Genomic DNA, 21,870 nt, shown 5'->3' on the forward strand with positions numbered 1-21,870 from the left:
TTTAATAATAGAGAAATCAGACCTTCCTGCTGAGTACCTGATAGACTACCATTTCTATAGCAGTAGTTAAAACAATCTAACAATGGAGCTTTTAGTATATCAAAAAATACTTGATATACCTCTACCGGTATGCCATCAAGCCCTGGGGTTTTTCCAGGCTGAAAGGATTTAATAGCCTCAAAAAGTTCTTCCTCTGTAATTTGGCCTTCACACTGATCTTTCTGTACATTTGTTAATTTTCAATTTTTTATATTATTTGGAAAGAATTCCTTACCGTAATCTTCATTCAGTGTCAGAAAAAAAAGGAAAGAGAACATCTGCCGAAAATAATTAGCTTCCTCTTTTAAAATATCATTCGAAGAATCATAGATGACTCTGCCTAAAATAATTAGCTTCCTCTTTTAAAATATCAATCGGAGAATCATAGATGACTTTGCCTAAAATAATTAGCTTCCTCTTTTAAAATATCATTCGGAGAATCATAGATGACTCCGTCTTCAGTAACGAGTTTATGCAAATTCTTTTTGTAAGCGTTCTTGTATTGGAGATTCTGTAACGTCCGTCGTTAAAGGTAGACCAAGGCGCAGCATGGGTTGGGTTCATCATATTTTATTTAACGGTAAACCGGTACAAAAAAACAAAACAATGAACAACAATGCCCCTATTTTGATATCTTCCCCTTGCATGTTGTAAACATATATAAACTTGTAGACAAACACATAAAAAAGATAGACAAACAATACACACATTAAATTATAAAACAGTTCTCGACAATAGAAAGAGGGAGAAAAGAGAAAAGAGAGAAAGAGAGAGTGAGAGAAGAGAGCGAGATCAGGTGTGTGTGTGTGTGTATGTATAAGTCCGTATGTGTAAGCAAGCATGTAGTTGAGTACGTGTGTGTTCATATCCACTTCATAATGTTCAGATATTTTAAACAGTTCCCATACCTTCTTTTTTAACCTGAAGTCCCTGTAGAATTTAGTACAGCCACAGTGTTATGGAGCTGTCTCGGGAATAGCTGTCCATCTATAAAGAGTATGTCCACAATGATAAAGGCACGCCTACCATCCATCCTTTGTTGTCTTTGTACCGGATACAGTCTCTTACGACATTCGTTTATCTCCTTTGGAAATTGGTCATTGAGACCGAATTTGGTCCCTTTAAGCTCCCTTCCTCTGCTTTTGATCAGCTCCTTTTTTTGGTAGTGTTCAAATTTTGCGATGATCGTTCGGGGACCCTTGGTCTTGTCGCTCCGAGCTCCAAGTCTGTGTACTCGGTGGAAAGCCACCTTGTTTACAGTCTCTATAGGAAGTTTCAATGCGGATTTCATGAATTCTCTGATCGCACCCTCTGGATTATTGGATGCGTCCTCAGGAATACCAGAAAAAAAATTGATTTTCACGCATGCTACAACTTTGTGTCTAGTAGCGTCTCCTTCATCACCCTGTTTTCCCTGAGTAGACAATCCATGTTGGAATCGTGTATTTTTACCTTGGCTGTGAGTGTCTTGTTTTCTCTTTGGAGTTTGAGAATTTCACTCTGGCTGAACTCCAAACCCCCTCAGCCCTGCTACCTCCTCACACAACTTTTCCATTGTTGCATTGATTCCAGCCAGAGCACTAGCCTCTACCTCAATGGTAAGTAAATCGTCTGTGTCAGTAGATTAATCTATTTTTCTTTTTTTTGTTTGGTTAAAGTTATTTTGTGAGGTAGTCAGATCTTTCCATGATGGAGTATGTTGTTCCTCCATAGCGTAAAGCTGTTGGTACTCGTCGATTTCCCTCAGGATCTGCTTGGTATCCAGATTGGCTCTATACTGCAACCAGTTGTTTTACGAAAATATAACAATGAGTCTTTCCCACGACGACGACAGGTGTCTGTAGTGCAGCCAGCTAGCACTCGCAGAATCCACGCAACAACAAAAAAAGGAACACAAACTTGCAGTCCCAGTCGTAAAGGCTAACTGCGTTGTGGAATTCTTAGTAACAAAAATTTAGTTCGGATTAAAATAGATTAAATGAAAAAGTTTTAATGTAAACAACAAACCGAGTGTAGACAGTACAGTGTCCTGTTACGCGCTCTGATGACGTGTCTACCTCTCGTAACGAAAGAATGTATCCTACATTACTCATCTCATATGTATATACTGTATTCTACACCATTACTGCATCTTGCCTATGCCACACGCCATCCCTCATCCATATATTTATATGTACATATTGTTATTCATCCCTTTACATTTGTGTGTATTTGTGTGTATAAGGTAGTTGTTGTGAATTTGTCAGATTACTTGTTAGATTTTACTGCATGGTCGGAACTAGAAGCACAAGCATTTCGCTACACTCGCATTAACATCTGCTAACCATGTGTATGTGACCAATCAACTTTGATTTAATTTCATTTCATTTGAGGTGATGCGCCATAACGAGCAGCCTGGTGACCTAGAGGCCGGAGAGGGAGCACACGTGACAGTACCCCTTCCCAGACGCGCGACTCCAGCCACAGGATGCCGACAAATGACGATCCCGGGGATCAGGAGCGGACCGGTCACTTCTGCCGACCAAAAGGCAAAAGGCCTCCTGCAGGGACGGAGGCTGGGATTAAAAATACAAATAAATTAAATAAATATATAGGACAAAACACACATCACGACAAGAGAGACAACACTACATAAAGAGAGACCTAAGACAACAACATAGTAAGGCAGCAACACATGAAAACCCAGCATGGTAGCAACAAAACATGACAACAACATGGAACCAACACAACATGGCAGCAGCACAACATGGTAGCAGCACAAAACAGGGTACAAACATTATTTGGCACAGACAACAGCACAAAGGGCAAGAAGGTAGCGACAACAATACATCACACAAAGCAGCCACAACTGTCAGTAAAAGTGTCCATGATTGAGTCTTTGAATGAAGAGACTGCGATAAAACTGTCCAATTTGATTGTTTATTGCAGCTCATTCCAGTCGCTAGCTGCAGCGAACTAAAAAGATGAGTGACCCAGGGATGTGTGTGCTTTGGGGACCTTTAACAGAATGTGACTGGCAGAACGGGTGTTGTATGTGGAGGATGACGGCTGCAGTAGATATCTCAGATAGGGGGGAGTGAGGCCTAAGAGGGTTTTATAAATAAGCATCAACCAGTGGGTCTTGCGACGGGTATACAGAGATGACCAGTTTACAGAAGAGTATAGAGTGCAGTGATGTGTCCTATAAGGAGCATTGATGGCAAATCTGATGGCCGAATGGTAAAGAACATCTAGCCGCTCGAGAGCACCCTTACCTGCCGATCTATAAATTACGTCTCCATAATCTAGCATGGGTAGGATGGTCATCTGATTCAGGGTTAGTTTGGCAGCTGGGGTGAAAGAGGAGCAATTGCGATAGAGGAAACCAAGTCTAGATTTAACTTTAGCCTGCAGCTTTGATATGTGCTGAGAGAAGGACAGTGTACCGTCGAGCCATACTCCCAAGTACTTGTAAGATCACACCTGCAGGGAGAGGGGCATTCTTCTTACCAAACCACATGACCTTTGTTTTGGAGGTGTTCAGAACACAGTTAAAAAGCTCATTGGACACTAAGAAAGCTTTGTTGTAGAGCGTTTAACCTCTCTAGGGTAGGGGGCAGTATTTTCACATCCGGATAAAAAACGTACACGATTTAATCTGGTTATTACTACTGCCCAGAAACTAGAATATGCATATAATTGTTTGATTTGGATAGAAAACACCCTAAAGTTTCTAAAACTGTTTGAATGGTGTCTGTGAGTATAACAGAACTCATATGGCAGGCAAAAACCTGAGAAGATACTGTACAGGAAGTGCCCTCTCTGACCATTTCATGGCCTTCTACACTCTCTTTATTGAAAACTGAGGATCTCTGCTGTAACGTGACACTTCCTACGGCTCCCATAGGCTCTCAGAGGGCGCCCGAACGTTGAATGATGACTTTGCAGCCCATGGCTTAAAAATAGTAGCGCATTTGGTAAGTGGTCGATCTGAGAACAATGAGACAAATATGAACTTGATTGAACAAAACATGCATGTATTGTATAACATAATGTCCTAGGAGTGTCATCTGATGAAGATCATCAAAGGTTAGTGCTGCATTTAGCTGTGGTTTTGGTTTTTGTGACATTATATGCTAGCTTGAAAAATGGGTGTCTGATTATTTCTGGCTGGGTACTCTGCTGACATAATCTAATGTTTTGCTTTCGTTGTAAAGCCTTTTTGAAATCGGACAGTGTGGTTAGATTAACGAGAGTCTTGTCTTTAAAATGGTGTAAAATAGTCATATGTTTGAGAAATTGAAGTAATAGCATTTCTAAGGTATTTGAATATCGCGCCACGGGATTCCACTGGCTGTTGAGTAGGTGGGACGATTTCGTCCCACATACCCTAGAGAGGTTAACACAAAATCCGGGGAGAGGTCAGCTGAGTATAAGACTATCATCTGCATATAAATGGATGATGAGAGAGCTTCCTACTGCCTGAGCTATGTTGTTGATGTAAATTGAGAAGAGCGTGGGGCCTAGGATCAAGCCTTGGGGTACACCCTTGGTGACAGGCAGTGGCTGAGATAGCAGATGTTCTGACTTTATACACTGCACTCTTTGAGAGAGGTAGTTAGCAAACCAGCCCAAAGACCCCTCAGAGACACCAATTCTTCTTAGCCGGCCCAGAATAATAGAATGGTTTACCGTATCAAAAGCTTTGGCCAAGTCAATAAAAATAGCAGAACAACATTGCTTAGAATCAAGGGCAATGGTGTCATAATTTAGGACCTTTAAGGTTGCAGTGACAAATCCATAACCTGAGCGGAAACCAGATTGCATACCAGAGAGGATACTATAGACATCAAGAAAGCCAGTCAGTTGATTATTGACAAGTTTTTCCAACACTTTTGATTAACAGGGCAAAATAGAAATAGGCCTACAACAGTTAGGATCAGCTTGATCACCCCATTTAAATAAAGGATGAACCGTGGCTGCCTTCCAAGCAATGGGAACCTCCCCAGAGAGGAGAGACACGTTTAAAAGGTCAGAGATAGGCTTGGTGATGATAGGGGCAGCAACCTTAAAAAAGGAAGTTTCTAAACCATCTGACCCAGATGTTTTTTTTAAATTAAGTTTAAGGAGCTCCTTTAGCACCTCGGACTCAGTGACCGCCTGCAGGGAGAAACTTTGTAGCAGGGCAGGGGAAAAAGAGGGAGGAGCATTGGGGCTAGTCGCATTAGAAGGGGTGGGAGATGAGGAAATGTTGGACGGGCAAGGATGCATGGCTGAGTCAAATAGGAATCCTGACTTAATGAAGTGGTGATTTAAAAAGCTTAGCCATGTGCTTATTGTCAGTAACAACCACAAGGGACAACTGTGAGGAGGAGGGTTTATTCTCTAGGTCTTTAACCATTTTCCAGAACTTCTTGGGTTTAGACCCACAGAGAGCGAACTTCTCCTTAAAGTAACTAACTTTGGCCTTCTGGATAGCCTGAGTGCACTTAATTCTAATTTTGGGAATCTCATTGTTTTAGGACTTGGTCAGGTGGTTTAAGCATGTCCCAGTTTAGGTCACCTAGCAGGACAAATTCAGACTTAGTGTAAGGGGCCAGGAGAGAGCTTAGGGCAGCTAGGGTACAGGCCGATGCCGATTGAGGACGATAACACCCAGCAACAGTCAACGAAGAGCTAAAACCGACAAATCAAATTGTTTGGAGACAGACTTGGACGAGACAACCGAACACTAAAGGTGATCCTTGGTAAAGATTGCCGCTCGCCCACCTTTGGAAGATCTGTCTTGCCGGAAACGGTTATAACCAGAAAGGTTAACATCAGTATTCAAAACACTGTTCCTTAACCACGTCTCAGTAATGACCAACACATCTGGATTGGAGCTGTGAACCCACACATTCAATTGATCCATTTAAGGTAATAAGCTTCTAGTGTTAATGTGCAGAAAACCCAGGCTTTTACGGGAGCAGAAGTCAGTGAAGCAGATATCAGAGCACAAGTCAGAATTGGGGCTAGCAACAGTAGATGGGCCAGCGTGTACATGCACATTTTCAGATATCATCAACAGTAATACAATCAAGGCACGGCAGAGGACAGGGAGAGCTCTGCAGTGCTGATTTATGACATTTGAATGTGCATTAGACGGCAACAAGATCATATTATACAGCAATGTCATCAGGTAACATGAATACAAAGCCGGCGAGAGGTGGTTAGAATGGGATGGGAGGATAAAAGTCTGTAACCAATAGAGAGTTGGGTAAACAAAGTTTATAGTCAACAAAGCATGCAGGAGTCATGAGGCAAATAGCAAAATAGCAAAATGCACAAGAAAACATATAAAACAACTTGGGGCTAGCCGTTGTAAGTTCAGAGTCACTCCCCCCAACAATGCCTGTGTGCTGCGGGCGAGCGAAAGCTCGGGAGAAAGGTGGGAGGGAGGTGATGGTACCTGTACCAGACAAGGGGAGACAAACCAGGGTAGACAGTGAACAGATCGCCAGGTAGAATCCAAGCAACAGTGCAGCAGGCAACGGGAGTAGGTGTCACACCCACTTGGGAGAAGCTTTTATTTCTGGAGGCAGATTTCTTGTAGAAAATGCCAGTGGATGGTCTCTGAAGAGCGGGACGGGGCTTCAATGCCTCTGGATTTGGGCGGGGTAGCATGTGAGACTCCTGACATTTGTTGGGCTCAAAGGCTTCGACAACTCTCACTTCACAACTCAGTGCTAATTGAAGTTGTATCTGGTCTGTCTGGTCTGTCTCAGTTCCAGGTTCAATGGTGTCCTCAGGTCTCTGCTGTTTGTTTGCCAGAGCACCCTCTGTATAGCTTGGAAAAAGGAATCCTTGGCAGTAGTAATCCTTCCAGGTAATTTTATCCAAAATTAGGTTGTAGGTTTCAAGTTTTGATCTGGAGTGAAGGTTATGCTGGGGAGGGTAGCATCCTATATACGTCCCTGCCGACAAATCCAAGTTTATCTAACTCCAAATCTATATTTTTGTGAAAAACATGTTGAGAAATGCGAGAGCTCACATGCAGTTATGTCTCCCTCTCTCTACAGCCAGGCATTATATGTAACAGAGCGTACCGGCCCCAAAGTCTCCTCTTCACTTCTCTCCTGCTTCAAACATGCCTCAATGAACACCTGACTAAGCATGTTCTGCCAATATCTCGACTGACAATGTGAGACAACGGGAGGAATTTATTTGAAAATTGGGGTAGGTGAAGTACAATACATTTAATCTTAATAAGTGAGGTCACTTTTACGGTTATTTCCCAATTGAGTCTTGGTAGCACCTCCTACTTGCAACAAATCAAACTATCCAACATCCCTCAAGGCTTACATTTACCTACCAGGTTAACCCGATCAGCTGAGCTGTGAGACATTAGGATACCGAAATCCTAGTATTGCTTGTTTGTAAATGGGGAGTGTTGTGGGTTTTCTAGAAAGCTCAGAGTTCATCCCAAATGGATGACGTGTGGAGAAGAGAAGCCTCTGCTGCTCAGTCTGGTCCTCCTGCCCTAGATGCCCCACAGCAGCCTGACCTTCCACAGCCCACATCCCTCCATTCTGCCTCCTGCCCAGCCATGCAGGGATAATCCCAGGCCTAATCCCAGCCCACCCCTCCACAGCAGGGAAATCAAGAATATGCTAAATAGAATAGAAAGAAAAAAACACTCCACATGTTTAGTATCTCGGTCTGATCAGGGGTTTAAGGGTTCAGCAGAGCCCCGGCTCAATTACAAGACCCGCGACGAAATCTGCTTTCGAAAGTCCACAATGACAAATAAAAACTGACTGAGGCGATCAAGGAATTAGGATCTCATGGGAACCAGCGAGGAAATCCCAGCCTCTGCTTAGCTTTCTAACACGGAGCAGGAAAAATACTGGGATTGTGCCTATCTGATAAGACTAATGAGCAGTCGACACAAAAGTGAGAGAAGGGAGGCAGGGGCCCCTCACCCAGCCTATAGCTGTCCATTGGGACTGATTGCGTCACATGGGCAACTTCTCTTTACGAGGAGCCTATGAAGAGGCTCTAAATATGGAATATCAGAGAAGACACTGATGCTCCCCCACTTTGAGAGGGACAGGTACAAGGAGTTAGTGCCACTGACCAATTTTGTACTGATGGCCACTGGCCAGAAGGTCAAGGGTTACACAGCTGAACGATGTAACCCAATATCTAGGCTAAATTTGCACACTACTAAATGATGTATTGGCCATGCATACTAAATAGCAGGCTAGATAGGACACTGGGACAAAGTTGGTGATTCAACACACATCCCTAACAACTTCCTCCAGTTCAGCCCCATGGGACATCTCTCCTCTCTCCTCTCTCCTTTCCATGTTCCTGTACTCATCCTCGGCCTGATTTCTCTCCTCACTCCTGCCACAGCTCTCCTCCTCTCCTCTCTCAGCCCATCTCCTCTCCTCCCCCAGGATAAATGGAGTAGCCGTGAACCGAGGGAGGAGGTTGCTGTGCCCTCCCTGGTAGCATGCCACGGTGACTGGGGAGCTGAAGCACCCTGGTGATTACACAATAAATCACACAGAAAAAGAGGAATTAGAGCGCGAGAGAGAGAGGGAGAGAGAGACTGAAACTAAAGTTACAGCACTGGGTCTCCTCCTCCTCTCCCAGACCCATTTGTTTGTTCTGTCACTCAGCCCATTCACCCTGCAAATTACATGGCCGCTTTCACCCACTGGGGTCTTCATCCAAGCAAGAAAGGTTAGAGCAGCTCTCTTATCCCCGCTCCTACACTGGAGATAAATGTCCTCTGTCCATGGCGCTAAATAGCCTACCTACTTAACTACCTCTTGCAAGGATAGCTTTAGTAGTGAAATGGGCTTTCTTCAGTGTACAAGGTATAGTGAGGGGACAGGAGAGATTTACAGAAAATAGGTCTACATGCAGTCTCCTTGATTAGAACATGTAAAGCAGGCCCTTATTTTTGGTGAAAGTGTGCCGTTTGCCAAAGCAACCAATCACTGAATGAATGGTTCTCAAAGTCAACCTAAATTGCATAAAGCATTTGCATCTGCTATGCAATAAATGTATGTCAATCTATATACCTATTAATAATACGGATATCTCACAGTAGTTCTGCTTTTCTGAGCCTCGCCCTGGTCTCTTGTCATCGCTTTAGAAAACCTTTGCAGAGGAAAGAAGGCTAAAATAGGTCTGTGAGCAAAGGGCCCCTCCCTTCTGAGTGTATGGAAGGCTCCACCACTGTCCACCACATAGTGTAGCTACTGCAGAAGTGAACCCGGTCTGCAGCACAGCACACAGCTAGGAGCAGCACATGATCTACGCAGGGAAAAGTCAAGCTGGTTCTGCTCACTGGCTGAATATGAATTTAATTGAAGGCTGCATGATTGGGCGGGAGCCAAATGATATCTTCTTCATGACACGAGCAGAAACACTGCGTATAATCATTACTGCATTTGGTGTCAGAGGCAGAGCACCAGAAATCACAAAGCACTTTTCTAAAAGCCTTCCTGAAACTAAAATCTTGGTTGTGCTGTACATGAGGGCACTCCTACTTCCAATTACACGCTTATCATCTGTTGACAAATGCTGACGAATGACCTTTGTTACTTTCAAGCAGGATTCAAAACATCTTCTTCCTCAATTCCAACAGCTTTTTGATAAGTCGCTCAGCAACAACAACAAAAAACTCCGTGGGTGGGAAGCGATGCAGAGAGGGGAAGGAAACACGTTTTTCTGTGAATCATCTTTTCGCTGAGTCCTCCTCTCCCTTTCTCTGTCAGATGATCAGAGTGCAAGCTTCCTTCCGTCAGCTATCTGTGTGATGCTGAGCACCAGGAGGTGCAGCAGAAAGCCTGGGAAAGACTGGCCCTGTGTTTCCCTTTCATCAGAGCAGAAACACACATGAAGGCCCAAACACGATCAAACGCTGGCAGGCAAGCATGGTGGTGGGAGCTAATCTAAATGTGGCAATGCCAGAGGCGAAGCCTTGGCAGGGCCAGGCTGGGCAGAGGTCCTGCCAGATTGAACACTGGCCCACCTAATCAGGCTGGCTTAAAATATATATATTTTTAAATAGGATAAACATTTTTAAATGGTTAGATCTAATTGGTTATATCACAAATCAGCTGGTACCCCCCCCCCCCCCCCACACACACGTACCTACTAGGTAGCTAACAGTGCGCAATTAGTTTTGACCCTCTGCAATTCTTTGCTCATGCAAACTAGTCACAAGTTATGGAAAAACAAAGTTAAATTTTAAAATAGCCACGGATGGAGGATAAAGACAACACCTGCTCTACTACCTCCATCGGCCAAGCTCAATCTGTCAGAGTCGTTGTCAGCCCATGAGGAGATTAGCATGGCTACCGATTTCACTTCCACAGCCCAGCTAGCTCACCATCGGCCGGCCGCCTAGTCACGGTGCGTCACAAGCGTCGATGAAAGGTGACCAAAACGCAGCGGGTATAGTGCTCATCTTCTTTTATTATTAATAAAGAGAACACTTAAACGAAAACAATAAACCGACAATCAACAGTTCTGCAAGGCACACAGCTATACAGAAAACAACCACCCACAAAAACACAGGAAAAACAGGCTGCCTAAGTATGGCTTCCAATCAGAGGCAATGAAAGACACCTCCCTCTGATTGGAAGCCATACTTGGCCACACATAGAAAAAGAAACATAGAAATAGAAAACTAGAACTAAAATCCCCTAGAACCAAAAAAAAAAAAAAACACACAAAACAAACACCCCCTGCCACGCCCTGACCATACTACAATTACAAATGACCCCTTTACTGGTCAGGACGTGACACGGTGAGCATTCCATCACGAGTCCACCTGCGGAATTGTCTGCAGTTGACAAACCACCCACACAACCACAAATGCAATTGTTCCCCACTAAAGAGATCAATGGAAAATCGCTATGTTTCTCGTGGTATGGACAGTTTTATTACCAGGAATGCAGTTCGACAAGGGACGCTGTTTTCTGTCAAATGTGTAGACATTTCCCAGAGGCCCTATGGAAGGCTCATTTGTTAGAGACGGATATGCTTCAAGCACCAGTCTAGAAAAAAACCACTTTGTTCTAAGCCTACAGTCCAAGCCATTGCAATCAACAGCGGGACTATTCATTCGTAGAGAGGAATCGCAATCAAAATATTTTTTGGCATTTTATCACTGCACTTTTCTGCTTCCCCTCTCTCTCCCTCTCCCCCTTCTCCCCCTCGTAAGGGACAATGCATAAAGTGTATGTTCACAGTGTTACTCAGCTAAAATTGGCCACAATACAAAGCACTTCGTTATTTTAACACACCACTATAAAAACAAGGCCCATAGGTTGAACTGTGAACTGTGTGTTCATTTGAAACCCTGCTCTTCTTACAGCAGCTCATATCAATGCCTGGTTGCTTGGCACTCTCTCCATTATCGAGAGCAGCTTAAATTGCCTCCATGTTTTACATTACCCATCCATTACCTAATTTCTACCAGCATTTCTACCAGCATGTTAAATGTGCAACCAGAGGGAAAAAACTCTAGACCACCTTTACTCCACATACAGAGACGCGTACAAATCTCTCCCTCACCCTCCATTGGGCAAATCTGACTATAATTCTATCCTCCCGATTCCTGCTTACAAGCAAAAATTAAAGCAGAAGCACCAGTGACTAGATCAATAAAAAAGTGGTCAGATGAAGCAGATGCTAAACTACAGGACTGTTTTGCTAGCACAGACTGGAATATGTTCCGGGATTCTTCCGATGGCATTGAGGATTACACCAAATCAGTCACTGGCTTCATCAATAAGCGCATTGATGACGTCGTCCCCACAATGACTGTATGTACATACCCCAACCAGAAGCCATGGATTACAGGCAACTTCTGCACTGAGCTAAAGGGTAGAGCTGCCGCTTTCAAGGAGCGTCAATACAGGACTAAGATCAAATCATACTACACCGGCTCCGATGCTCGTCGGATGTGGCAGGGCTTGCAATCTATTACAGAACAAAGGGAAGCACAGCCGAGAGCTGCCCAGTGACACGAGCCTATCAGACGAGCTAAATTACTTCTATGCTCACTGCGAGGCAAGTAACACTGAAACATGCATGAGAGCATCAGCTGTTCCGGACGACTGCGTGATCACGCTCTCCGCAGCCGATGTGAGTAAGAACTTTAAACAGGTCAACATTCACAAGGCCCAGACAGATTCTCAGGATGTGTACTCCGAGCAATCGCTGACCAACTGGCAAGTGTATATACTGACATTTTCAACCTCTCCCTGTCTGAGTCTGTAATACCAACATGTTTCAAGCAGACCACCATAGTCCCTGTGCTCAAGAACACTAAGGTAACCTGCCTAAATGACTATCGACCTGTAGCACTCACGTCTGTAGACATGAAGTGCTTTGAAAAGCTGGTCATGGCTCACATCAACACCATTATCCTAGAAACCCTAGACCCATTCCAGTTTGCATACCGCCCCAACAGATCCACAGATGATGCAATCTCTATTGCACTCCACACTGCCCTTCCCACCTGGACAAAAGGAACACCTATGTGAGAATGCTATTCATTGACTACAGCTCAGCATTCAACACCATAGTGCCCTCAAAGCTTATCACTAAGCTAAGGACCCTGGGACTAAACACCTCCCTCTGCAACTGGATCCTGGACTTTCTGACGGGCCACCACCAGGTGGTAAGGATAGGTAACAACACATCCGCCACGCTGATCCTCAACACGGGGGCCTCTCACGGGTGCGTGCTCAGTCCCATCCTGTACTCCCTGTTCACCCATGACTGCACGGCCAGGCACGACTCCAACACCATCATTAAGTTTGCCGATGACACAACAGTGGTAGGCCTGATCACCGACAACGATGAGACAGCCTATAGGGAGGAGTTCAGGACCTGGCCGTGTGGTGCCAGGACAACAACCTCTCCCTCAGGAGGACAGAGCATGCCCACATTCTCATCGACGGGGCTGTAGTGGAGCAGGTTGAGAATTTCAAGTTCCTTGGTGTCCACATCACCAACAAACTAACATGGTCCAAGCACACCAATACAGTAGTGAAGAAGTCACGACAAAACCTATTCTCCCTCAGGAGACTGAAAATATTTGGCATGGGTCCTCAGATCCTCAAAAGGTTCTACAGCTGCACCATCGAGAGCATCCTAACGGGTTGCATCACTGCCTGGTATGGCAACTGCTCGGCATCCGACCGCAAAGCACTACAGAGGGTAGTGCGTACGGCCCAGTACATCACTGGGGCCAAGCTTCCTGCCATCCAGGACCTCTATACCAGGCAGAGTAAGGCACTAAATATTGTCAAAGACTCCAGCCACCATAGTCATAGACTGTTCTCTTGCTACTGGACGGCAAACGTTACTGGAGCGCCAAGTCCAAGAGGCTTCTAAACAGCTTCTACCACCAAGTCATAAGACTCCTGAACATCTAATCAAATGGCTACCCAGACTATTTGCATTGCCCCCCCCCGCCCTCTTTTACGCTGCTGCTACTCTCTGTTATTATCTATGCATAGTCACTTTAATACCTCCACCTACATGTACATGTTACCTCAATTACCTTGACTAACCGGTGCACCCGCACATTGACTCTGTACCTGTACCCCATATATATGGCATGTGGAAAGGAGTGGGTGTGTGGAAAGGAAAGTAGTGGACGTGTGGAAGGGAGTGGGTGTGTCGAAAGGAAAGAAGTGGGCGTGTGGAAAGGAAAGTAGTGGACGTGTGGAAAGGAGTGGGTGTGTTGAAAGGAAAGTAGTGGGCGTGTGGAAAGGAGTGGGTGTGTCGAAAGGAAAGAAGTGGGCGTGTGGAAAGGAGTGGGTGTGTCGAAAGGAAAGTAGTGGACGTGTGGAAGGGAGTGGGTGTGTCGAAAGGAAAGTAGTGGACGTGTGGAAGGGAGTGGGTGTGTCGAAAGGAAAGAAGTGGGCGTGTGGAAAGGAGTGGGTGTGTCGAAAGCGCTCTGCTATAGGTTAGACGGTTTTGATTGAGCTGCAATTCTTCCCACGCAACTATACCATACCGCAAGACTTTGGACTTCTGTTAGAGGATGAGTCTAAGTCATATTTCACTGTTATTTTTACACAAACAATTGTACATTTTCAGTTATAAAACGGACAATTGTTTATTTTTTATGAAAAGTACTAACGACGGCTGTACTGTTGCTTGTATGTGTTGTATGCATGTGCTTACTGTGACCCTGATATTGGCGACTAGGTAGCTACTTCCCACGCCGTTGAGGGACAGTAGTGCTTGGCAAACAGGAGCCAAGGACTCTGTGTTGTTGTATGTATGTACTGTATCAAGGTGACAATCAATATTAGTTATTTCCTGTGTAGGCTGCTAACTTACTTGAAATAAAATCAACGGAGGGGATAAAAAAATGTCATGTTAGCTTCCGCCGGCGACACAATGATACAGCTGCCCAGTGGGAAGCACCTCAGGTCGGTAAACATCTCCATACAGCACAACTGAACTAGTCATTACCACCGGCTCATCAACTCGCCGTGCAGCCCAATCAGCCACGCAAAACAGTTTTGAGTGGCAACAAATCTGCCCAATTAGCTGATTCTCTTTCCGTACACCCACTTCTTTATACACACCCACTCGCCCATACTCTGATCGTCATTTTGGGTTGCAGCTACCCATACTTGCCCGCATGGCCTGCTGAACTAGATCAGTTGTGGGCTGGGGCTCAGGTGACACGAGAAGTCGAGAGAGGCTCACGTGATTAAGTTGGCTGAAGCTTTGGTGTAAATATTCAAACCACATACACAGCTGATTGATATTCATGTTTTTCACAGACACAAAACAAGTCTGGTTAATATCACATATGCTAATAACCTTCCACAAATAGGATTCCTAAAATCTAAATATCTGACCTTGTCAAATGTCTGTTGTTATTTCAGAAACGTGGGCAGTGTAATCATTGGATCAGGGTGCTTCTGTATCCGAGGAACTAACCACTTTTATTTCTCAGACTTAGATGAAAACAGATGAAATGCTCATGCTCCATTTTCATAGACACGCAGCCCTCACTAACAAGGGTTCAGAATGTACGACTACCGCGTGTGACTACACTGGCAAAACAGTCTTGGTTATGACTTATCATAGAAAACAGAGAACCGATTCAACTTTTCTCTGATCATAGCTAGCTACGCCGACTAACATTTCTCATGCTCATCATCCGTGGAACAGAACGTTTTGTAATAATGTTCAAAAACTCTGATATGGACTATGACTCGCTCCACCAGAATAACTTACACATTCAAGGCTAAATACATTTTGGGAAGCAGAAACATGACAAGAGCTTGAACCTGGAACAGACAGGCTGCCAACCAGAGTATAGTTCAGTAAAGAAAAGTATAGTTCAGTTCAGTACAGTCATGTAATGTACTGTAGACTAGAATAGAGTGGAGTAGAGTTCAGTACAGTACACAGTAGAGCACACTATATAAGACCATACATACATCCTGTGTATCAACCATATTTACGATCATACATACAGTATACTGTGTATCAACCATATTTACGATCATACATACAGTATACTGTGTATCAACCATATATACGATCATACATACAGTATACTGTGTATCAACCATATATACGATCATACATACAGTATACTGTGTATCAACCATATTTACGATCATACATCCGTATACTGTGTATCAACCATATTTACGATCATACATCCGTATACTGTGTATCAACCATATTTACGATCATACATCCGTATACTGTGTATCAACCATATTTACGATCATACATACAGTACTGTGTATCAACCATATTTACGATCATACATACAGTATACTGTGTATCAACCATATTTACGATCATACATACAGTATACTGTGTATCAACCATATTTACGATCATACATACAGTATACTGTGTATCAACCATATATACGATCATACATACAGTATACTGTGTATCAACCATATTTACGATCATACATGGAGTATACTGTGTATCAACCATATATACGATCATATATACAGTATACTGTGTATCAACCATATTTACGATCATACATACAGTATACTGTGTATCAGAACCTTCCTGACTGCTCAGTTTGTCCTCTACTGGGTGAGTCCATATGGGCACTGCTCAAAAATAGTGCATTATGTATGGAATACGGTGCCATTTGGGATGTACACGCAGTCTCTCCTCATGCTGCCCCGCACAGCGCATCTCTGTGGGACAGTCAACACCAGGCACCAGCCCTCCATGTCCCTGTCCCTGTCTCCTTCGGCCAAATCCCAATCGAAAGATCAATCTGTGACGCAGAGCTCTCCTACGTGGCGTTTACCCCTCTAATACAGTATGTCCAACTGTGGTGACTGGGCCGTTGGACCCAGGGGGCAGAGGGGCTGCCAATATCACCGTCACCCAATAACCAGAGGTTGAAGAGTGGCTCATCGTGGCTCACAGGAGCAGGCCGCAACACACAGGTTCACAACGGAGGGACTGGTAGAGGTCAATAGAGGGAGATGAGGCAAAGAGAGAAAGGGAGAGAGAGAGAGGCAGAGAGGGAAAGAGAGGCGGCGAGGGAGAGAGGCGGCGAGGGAGAGGAGGCCTACAGATGGGGTTTAGAAACAAGGATGAGAGATGGCACCCTGCTGAGGCAATCTGAATTGACAAAGGCCCTGAAATATTCACCCCATCCCCCTTTATCAGACCACATCAATCCTAGAGACAGAGACAACAGAGACAGAGACAGAGAGAGAGACAGAGAGAGAGAGAGATCATTGCTTCAGGTATCCCTTGATATTCCTCCCACCTTGGCAGTAATTCAGGCCCTATTAATGGCCGACCCCAGAGGGGTATGTGTCCATTACCCCCGTCCCCCAGATACGCTGTGATGGCCACAAGAGAAATCTTCCCTCCCTCAAAGCTATAGGGTCCAGTTACAGTGTGATGTGGCAAACTGGAGCTTAGCAAGAGTGATCTCCTTTTCTCATTGCCTGCTGATGGAGACCTGGGGGTACATTGTGTCTGTGTGTATCTGTGTCTCTCTCTCTGTGTGTGTGTGTGTGTGTGTGTGTGTGTGTGTGTGTGTGTGTGTGTGTGTGTGTGTGTGTGTGTGTGTGTGTGTGTGTGTGTGTGTGTAATTCTCAAGGGCTGCACTTCTCCCTCCCAGCCAGGCTGAAATGGGCAAAATGACCCAGCTGCACTCCTCTCTACAGGGACGGGGGGGAGGGGATGGGGGGGACGGAGGGACGGGGGCCTTACACAACTGATATCACCACCTGGTTCCACAAAAGCTAGATGTGATCACGTCAGCCCCCTGGGAGAGGCAGGCCAGACCCGCACTATTACACAATATGCCCATGGAAATCACAACAAACTCCTTTCTGAAATTAAAATTGAGAATACTTCCAGGGCAGCCTTTGTTGAGAGCCTTTGAACGAGGCTTATTCTGAAGGATTTGGTGAATGATTAAATGCAAATGGCCCATAGTCCTGTAGGGTGCCTGATATACATGTGATGAGTTGGTTTATAATGAGTCTGAACACATTTTTTTGTCACATGAAAAGATCCCCTCAATAGATCAACATCAACAGGAAGACTACTAGTCTACCTCCAGCCCTCAGCCATGGTTACCAACCACAACACATCTGCCATTCTGAGGCACCCCTTTCAATAAGCTATTTGCAATATAGGCGCTGGAATTAAAGCCAGACTAAGTCAGTGGCACAGATGGAACTATCCAAGCAGAAGATACATCTCCTTCAAATGTTGCGGTGACAACCCAAACACAATTCAACATCCAGTTTGTCTACAAATTCATAATTGATATGTTGGATTCACATCTCCATCTCAACCAAACATAAAAGTTAAAGAACAGGACTAAATCTAATCTTATCAAACTTTAAATAAAGTTTACTTTGATTTAGTCCTATTCTTTAACTAAGATTTTTTTGGTTGAGATGGAGACGTGAATCCAACATACAGTATTAATGATTAACGTGAAGATTACATTTGAAACCAACCAAAAGCCTGAAACCCTAGGCCTATATGTACTCTCTATTTTTTTGTTGAACCCTGGGATGACTTTGCAAATGCTACGTAGGCCTAAATAATACAATTGATGATATACGACTGATAAAGTATGGTTACATTTCATTTGCATTGTTAAACCTTCCCCTTTAGAATGACTTCAACTACAACGGTGAATCTATTTAGCCATTAAGACATCTCTTAATAATAATTCTCACGATAGCACACTTGTAGTAGTAAGTGACAAATAGAAAAGCTAAGCGGGGCTTGGTCAAAACCCTGGACAAGAAAACTAAACAAATAGTTGTCGATCAACTCTCCGGTAGCCTATTGTTTGTTTTATCTGAAGGTCCAATGTAGGTTTCAAAAGGTACAAATTCAACATGCTGTATTTCATACAAGGTTTGTCTATGATGAAAGTTGGTTTCAATGACGACATAATCCTGTGAAATTGCGCTCAAAACAAGAGCTTGAGTTGATGAGTTCAACCATTTCCTGCCCAGTGGGATGTTACTGAGACGTTCTATGTCAATAAACGTAATAACTTAATAATAATACATTAAGTTAATCATAAACTTAACCTAATTGGCTCTTATGAAGCCCTACATAACGTTGCTTTGGTTGTCATGTTCAGATGACATGTCCTTGGCCAGCAGCGTACCACCCTGCATCCCACTGCTGGTTTACCACTGAAGCTAAACAGGGTCAGTCCCTGGATGGGAGACCATATGCTGCTGGAAGTGGTGATGGAGGGCCAGTAAGAGGCACTCTTTCCTCTGGTCTAAAAAAAGATCCCAATGTCACGGGACAGTGATTGGGCACATTGCCCTGTGTAGAGCGCTATCTTTTGGATGGGATGTTAAACGGGTGTCCTGAGTCTTTGCGGTCACTAAAAGATCCCATGGCACTTATCGTAAGTGTAGGGGTGTTAACCCCGGTGTCCTGGCTACATTCCCAATCTAACCCTCATACCATCATGTCCACCTAATCATCCCCAGCTTCCAATCGGCTCGTTTATCCCCCTTAACTATTCTCCAGGTCGTTGGTGTAAATGAGAACGTGTTCTCAGTCAATTTACCTGGTAAAATAAATAAAAACAATTGACCACCCGTGGTTGGACTAACGGAAATGCTGAACAGCATCCAGTGTTGCAAGCAGCTTATAATTGCCACCAGCGTAGTCTACTCTATTCAGCTTTGGCTGAGGGATACGGTTGTATGTCCTGTCTTGAAAGTTCCTACAATTTACATCGACAGGTGCAGTCATGAATTATGCAAATAGGCCAAGTTGAGCCAACTCCAGAGTGGTCCTCCCGACACGGTCTGAAATGTCAAACCTGACTGGCTGTTTCGCCTGAGAAACGGGAGGGTAGAGCAGGGTGATATGAGTGAGACAAGCCAGTCCGCTGTTCTGCTCCGTCCCATTCAATCTCCAGACTCCTCTCTCTCTCTCTCTCTCTCTCTATGAAGAGATGTCTCCCGAACCGACCTAACCTGCTGCTGGCTGCCCAGTGCCCACACACAGACACGCGCGCACACACACACACACACACACACACACATAGGCACGCGCGCAATAAAATCCCAAGTCCGTAGCCTACCTTCCGTGTGACAGCTGGAGGAGAGGATGGTGCTTGAGGGTCTGAAGAGGTAAGGAAGGTACCGGGAGAAGCATTTCATATTTTTTGTTGTTGTTGGCTGCGCATCACTATCAAGTCCACATCGTCTACACCCACTGCACTGACAGAGCGGAAAGAAACAGAGCGCTGGAGACAGAGCCCATAGTCTTCGGCATCACTTTTACTCGGTTTATATCCACGGGGATCCTTCCTTCGGGGTTATAGTAGCAGGAAGAGAAGAGAGGTCTCCACGCGCGATGGTACTCGCGTAAAACATTGTTCTTCCCCCTAGTCGCCAAGCAGGACACGTCAATATGTTATTTTGCTGGAGTCGGGCTGCGAGGGAGGGAGGGTGTTGACGGAGGGAGGAGGACCGAAGCATCAGGGTTATTTCAGGGGAGGCTGGGGAGCACCTGCTCTGTCTGTCGATAGCCGCATGCTGCCTCTGTTGGTCGCTCGAGAATTGACTGTTATGCCTGTGAGTGTCTCTATTAGTATCGGCAGGAAAGTTTCGAAGCCCGTTTTGAAGCGAGAATATTAGCCTACGTGCGTCTGATAAATACATGTAGACTATTTATCGTAACCATATCAGTTATCACTCCTTATTGAGACGAGACGACATTTAATGATACTGATGATGATGGGTTTATAGAATAATTCGCCTGTGGTGCTTTTACTTCAAGCATATTCTCCATGTAAAAACCACACTATGTGGGTCATTAGGGCACTTGAGGTGGCTGGGTCTGTGCTCTTGGGAATCCCTGGATAACTGGTGAAATCTCCAGTCTGTAGGCTAATGAACTGGGTCACAAAGCATCAGGACCAGGACTGCCAAGGCCATATAACAGTCATTCAGTTCACTGGGGTGTCAAACTCATTCCAAGGAGGGCCGAGTGTCTGCGGGTTGTAGTTTTTTCTCTCTCCTTACAATTAAGACCTGGACTAGTGGTTCCCAACCAGGGGTACTAGGACCCCTGGGGGTACTTGAGAAGACTCATGAGACCATAGGCCTACTGATAAAATACACGAGGTGGTACTTCAGGGGTTCTCCGGGCAGAGAAAAATTCAGTTGGTGGTACAATAACCCAAAACGATTGGGACCCACTGACCTACACAACCAAGTGAGCGGAGTGCCTTACTAATTAGTGAACATAATCAATCAAGTACAAGGGTGGAGTGGGATTAAGATGTCGGTGGCTCACAAAGGGCGATAGTGGGTTGCACAGGGAGAAGTGTTTGGAGAATGGGAGCGATTGGAGAAGATGGCAGAAAAGGAAATAAGGAAGACAGTGGAGCATATTATGAATAAACATGGAGTGGGGGATTACACAGGCCTTCTGAAAGGTCTGGTGAAGGAGAAGATGATGGACAAGAAAAAGAAGAGAGAACAGTGGAAATGGTTATAAGGGAATATGGAATGATTTCACAGAACGTTTGGAGGAACTTGAGGAAATTGAGAGTGACGAGAGTGAGGATAAATTAGATGTGGTGGCAGGTGCTGTAACGGCCCGTCTGAAAGAGTAGACCAAGGCGCAGCGTGGTTAGTGCTCATCTTGTAATTTATTAAGCAGAGAACACTATAAACAAAGAAACAAAAACGACAGCCCACAGTTCTGTCAGGTTTGACAACTAAACAGAAATTAACCACCCACAAAACCCAAAGGAAAACAGGCTACCTAAGTATGGCTCCCAATCAGCGACAACGATGTACAGCTGTCCCTGATTGAGAGCCATACCAGGCCAAAACAAAGAAATACCAAACATAGTAAAAAGGACATAGAATGTAACCCCAAAACACACAGAAAAACACCCCCTGCCACGCCCTGTCCAAACTACAATAACAAATAACCCCTTTTACTGGTCAGGACGTGACAGGTGCAGTGATAACTGTTGAGAAGAAGTTGAGTGTAGAGGAAGCAGTGTGGCGAGGAAGTTTGGTGTCAAGTGCAAAAATAGGGATACGTGTTCCAGTAGCTCTGAGATGTAATCTGACGAGAGTGTCGATGAAGTTCCTGCAGTAAAGCTCCGCTGAGGTCGGCCTCGGTTCACGGATGTAAAGGATGATTCTGGTCCAGTGGGAGTAAGATTTGTGGAGAGAATGGATCCTTGCATTGTTGCTGATCCATATGTGGTGGTAGGTTGGGTAGAGAAGAGGTTGGGGACTATTGAGTTGGTGAAAGTAACTAGGAGTGATGATTTATTGTGTT

At 44.7% G+C, this 21,870-nt stretch overlaps 1 protein-coding gene across 1 annotated transcript in view; it reads right to left on the minus strand.

The window, feature by feature from the left end:
• LOC115148498 (serine/threonine-protein phosphatase 2A 55 kDa regulatory subunit B beta isoform) overlaps positions 1-20,070 on the minus strand; it is a 91,794-nt gene extending 71,724 nt beyond the window's left edge. The window contains exon 1 of the mRNA XM_029690431.1: positions 19,646-20,070. Within this exon, the coding sequence (XP_029546291.1) occupies positions 19,646-19,724 (79 nt within the window). The 5' untranslated portion in view covers positions 19,725-20,070. The remainder of the gene's footprint in view (positions 1-19,645) is intronic.
• Positions 20,071-21,870: the final 1,800 nt, after the last annotated feature.

Source organism: Salmo trutta, chromosome 15, assembly GCF_901001165.1.
Source record: "Salmo trutta chromosome 15, fSalTru1.1, whole genome shotgun sequence".
Lineage (NCBI taxonomy): Eukaryota > Metazoa > Chordata > Actinopteri > Salmoniformes > Salmonidae > Salmo > Salmo trutta.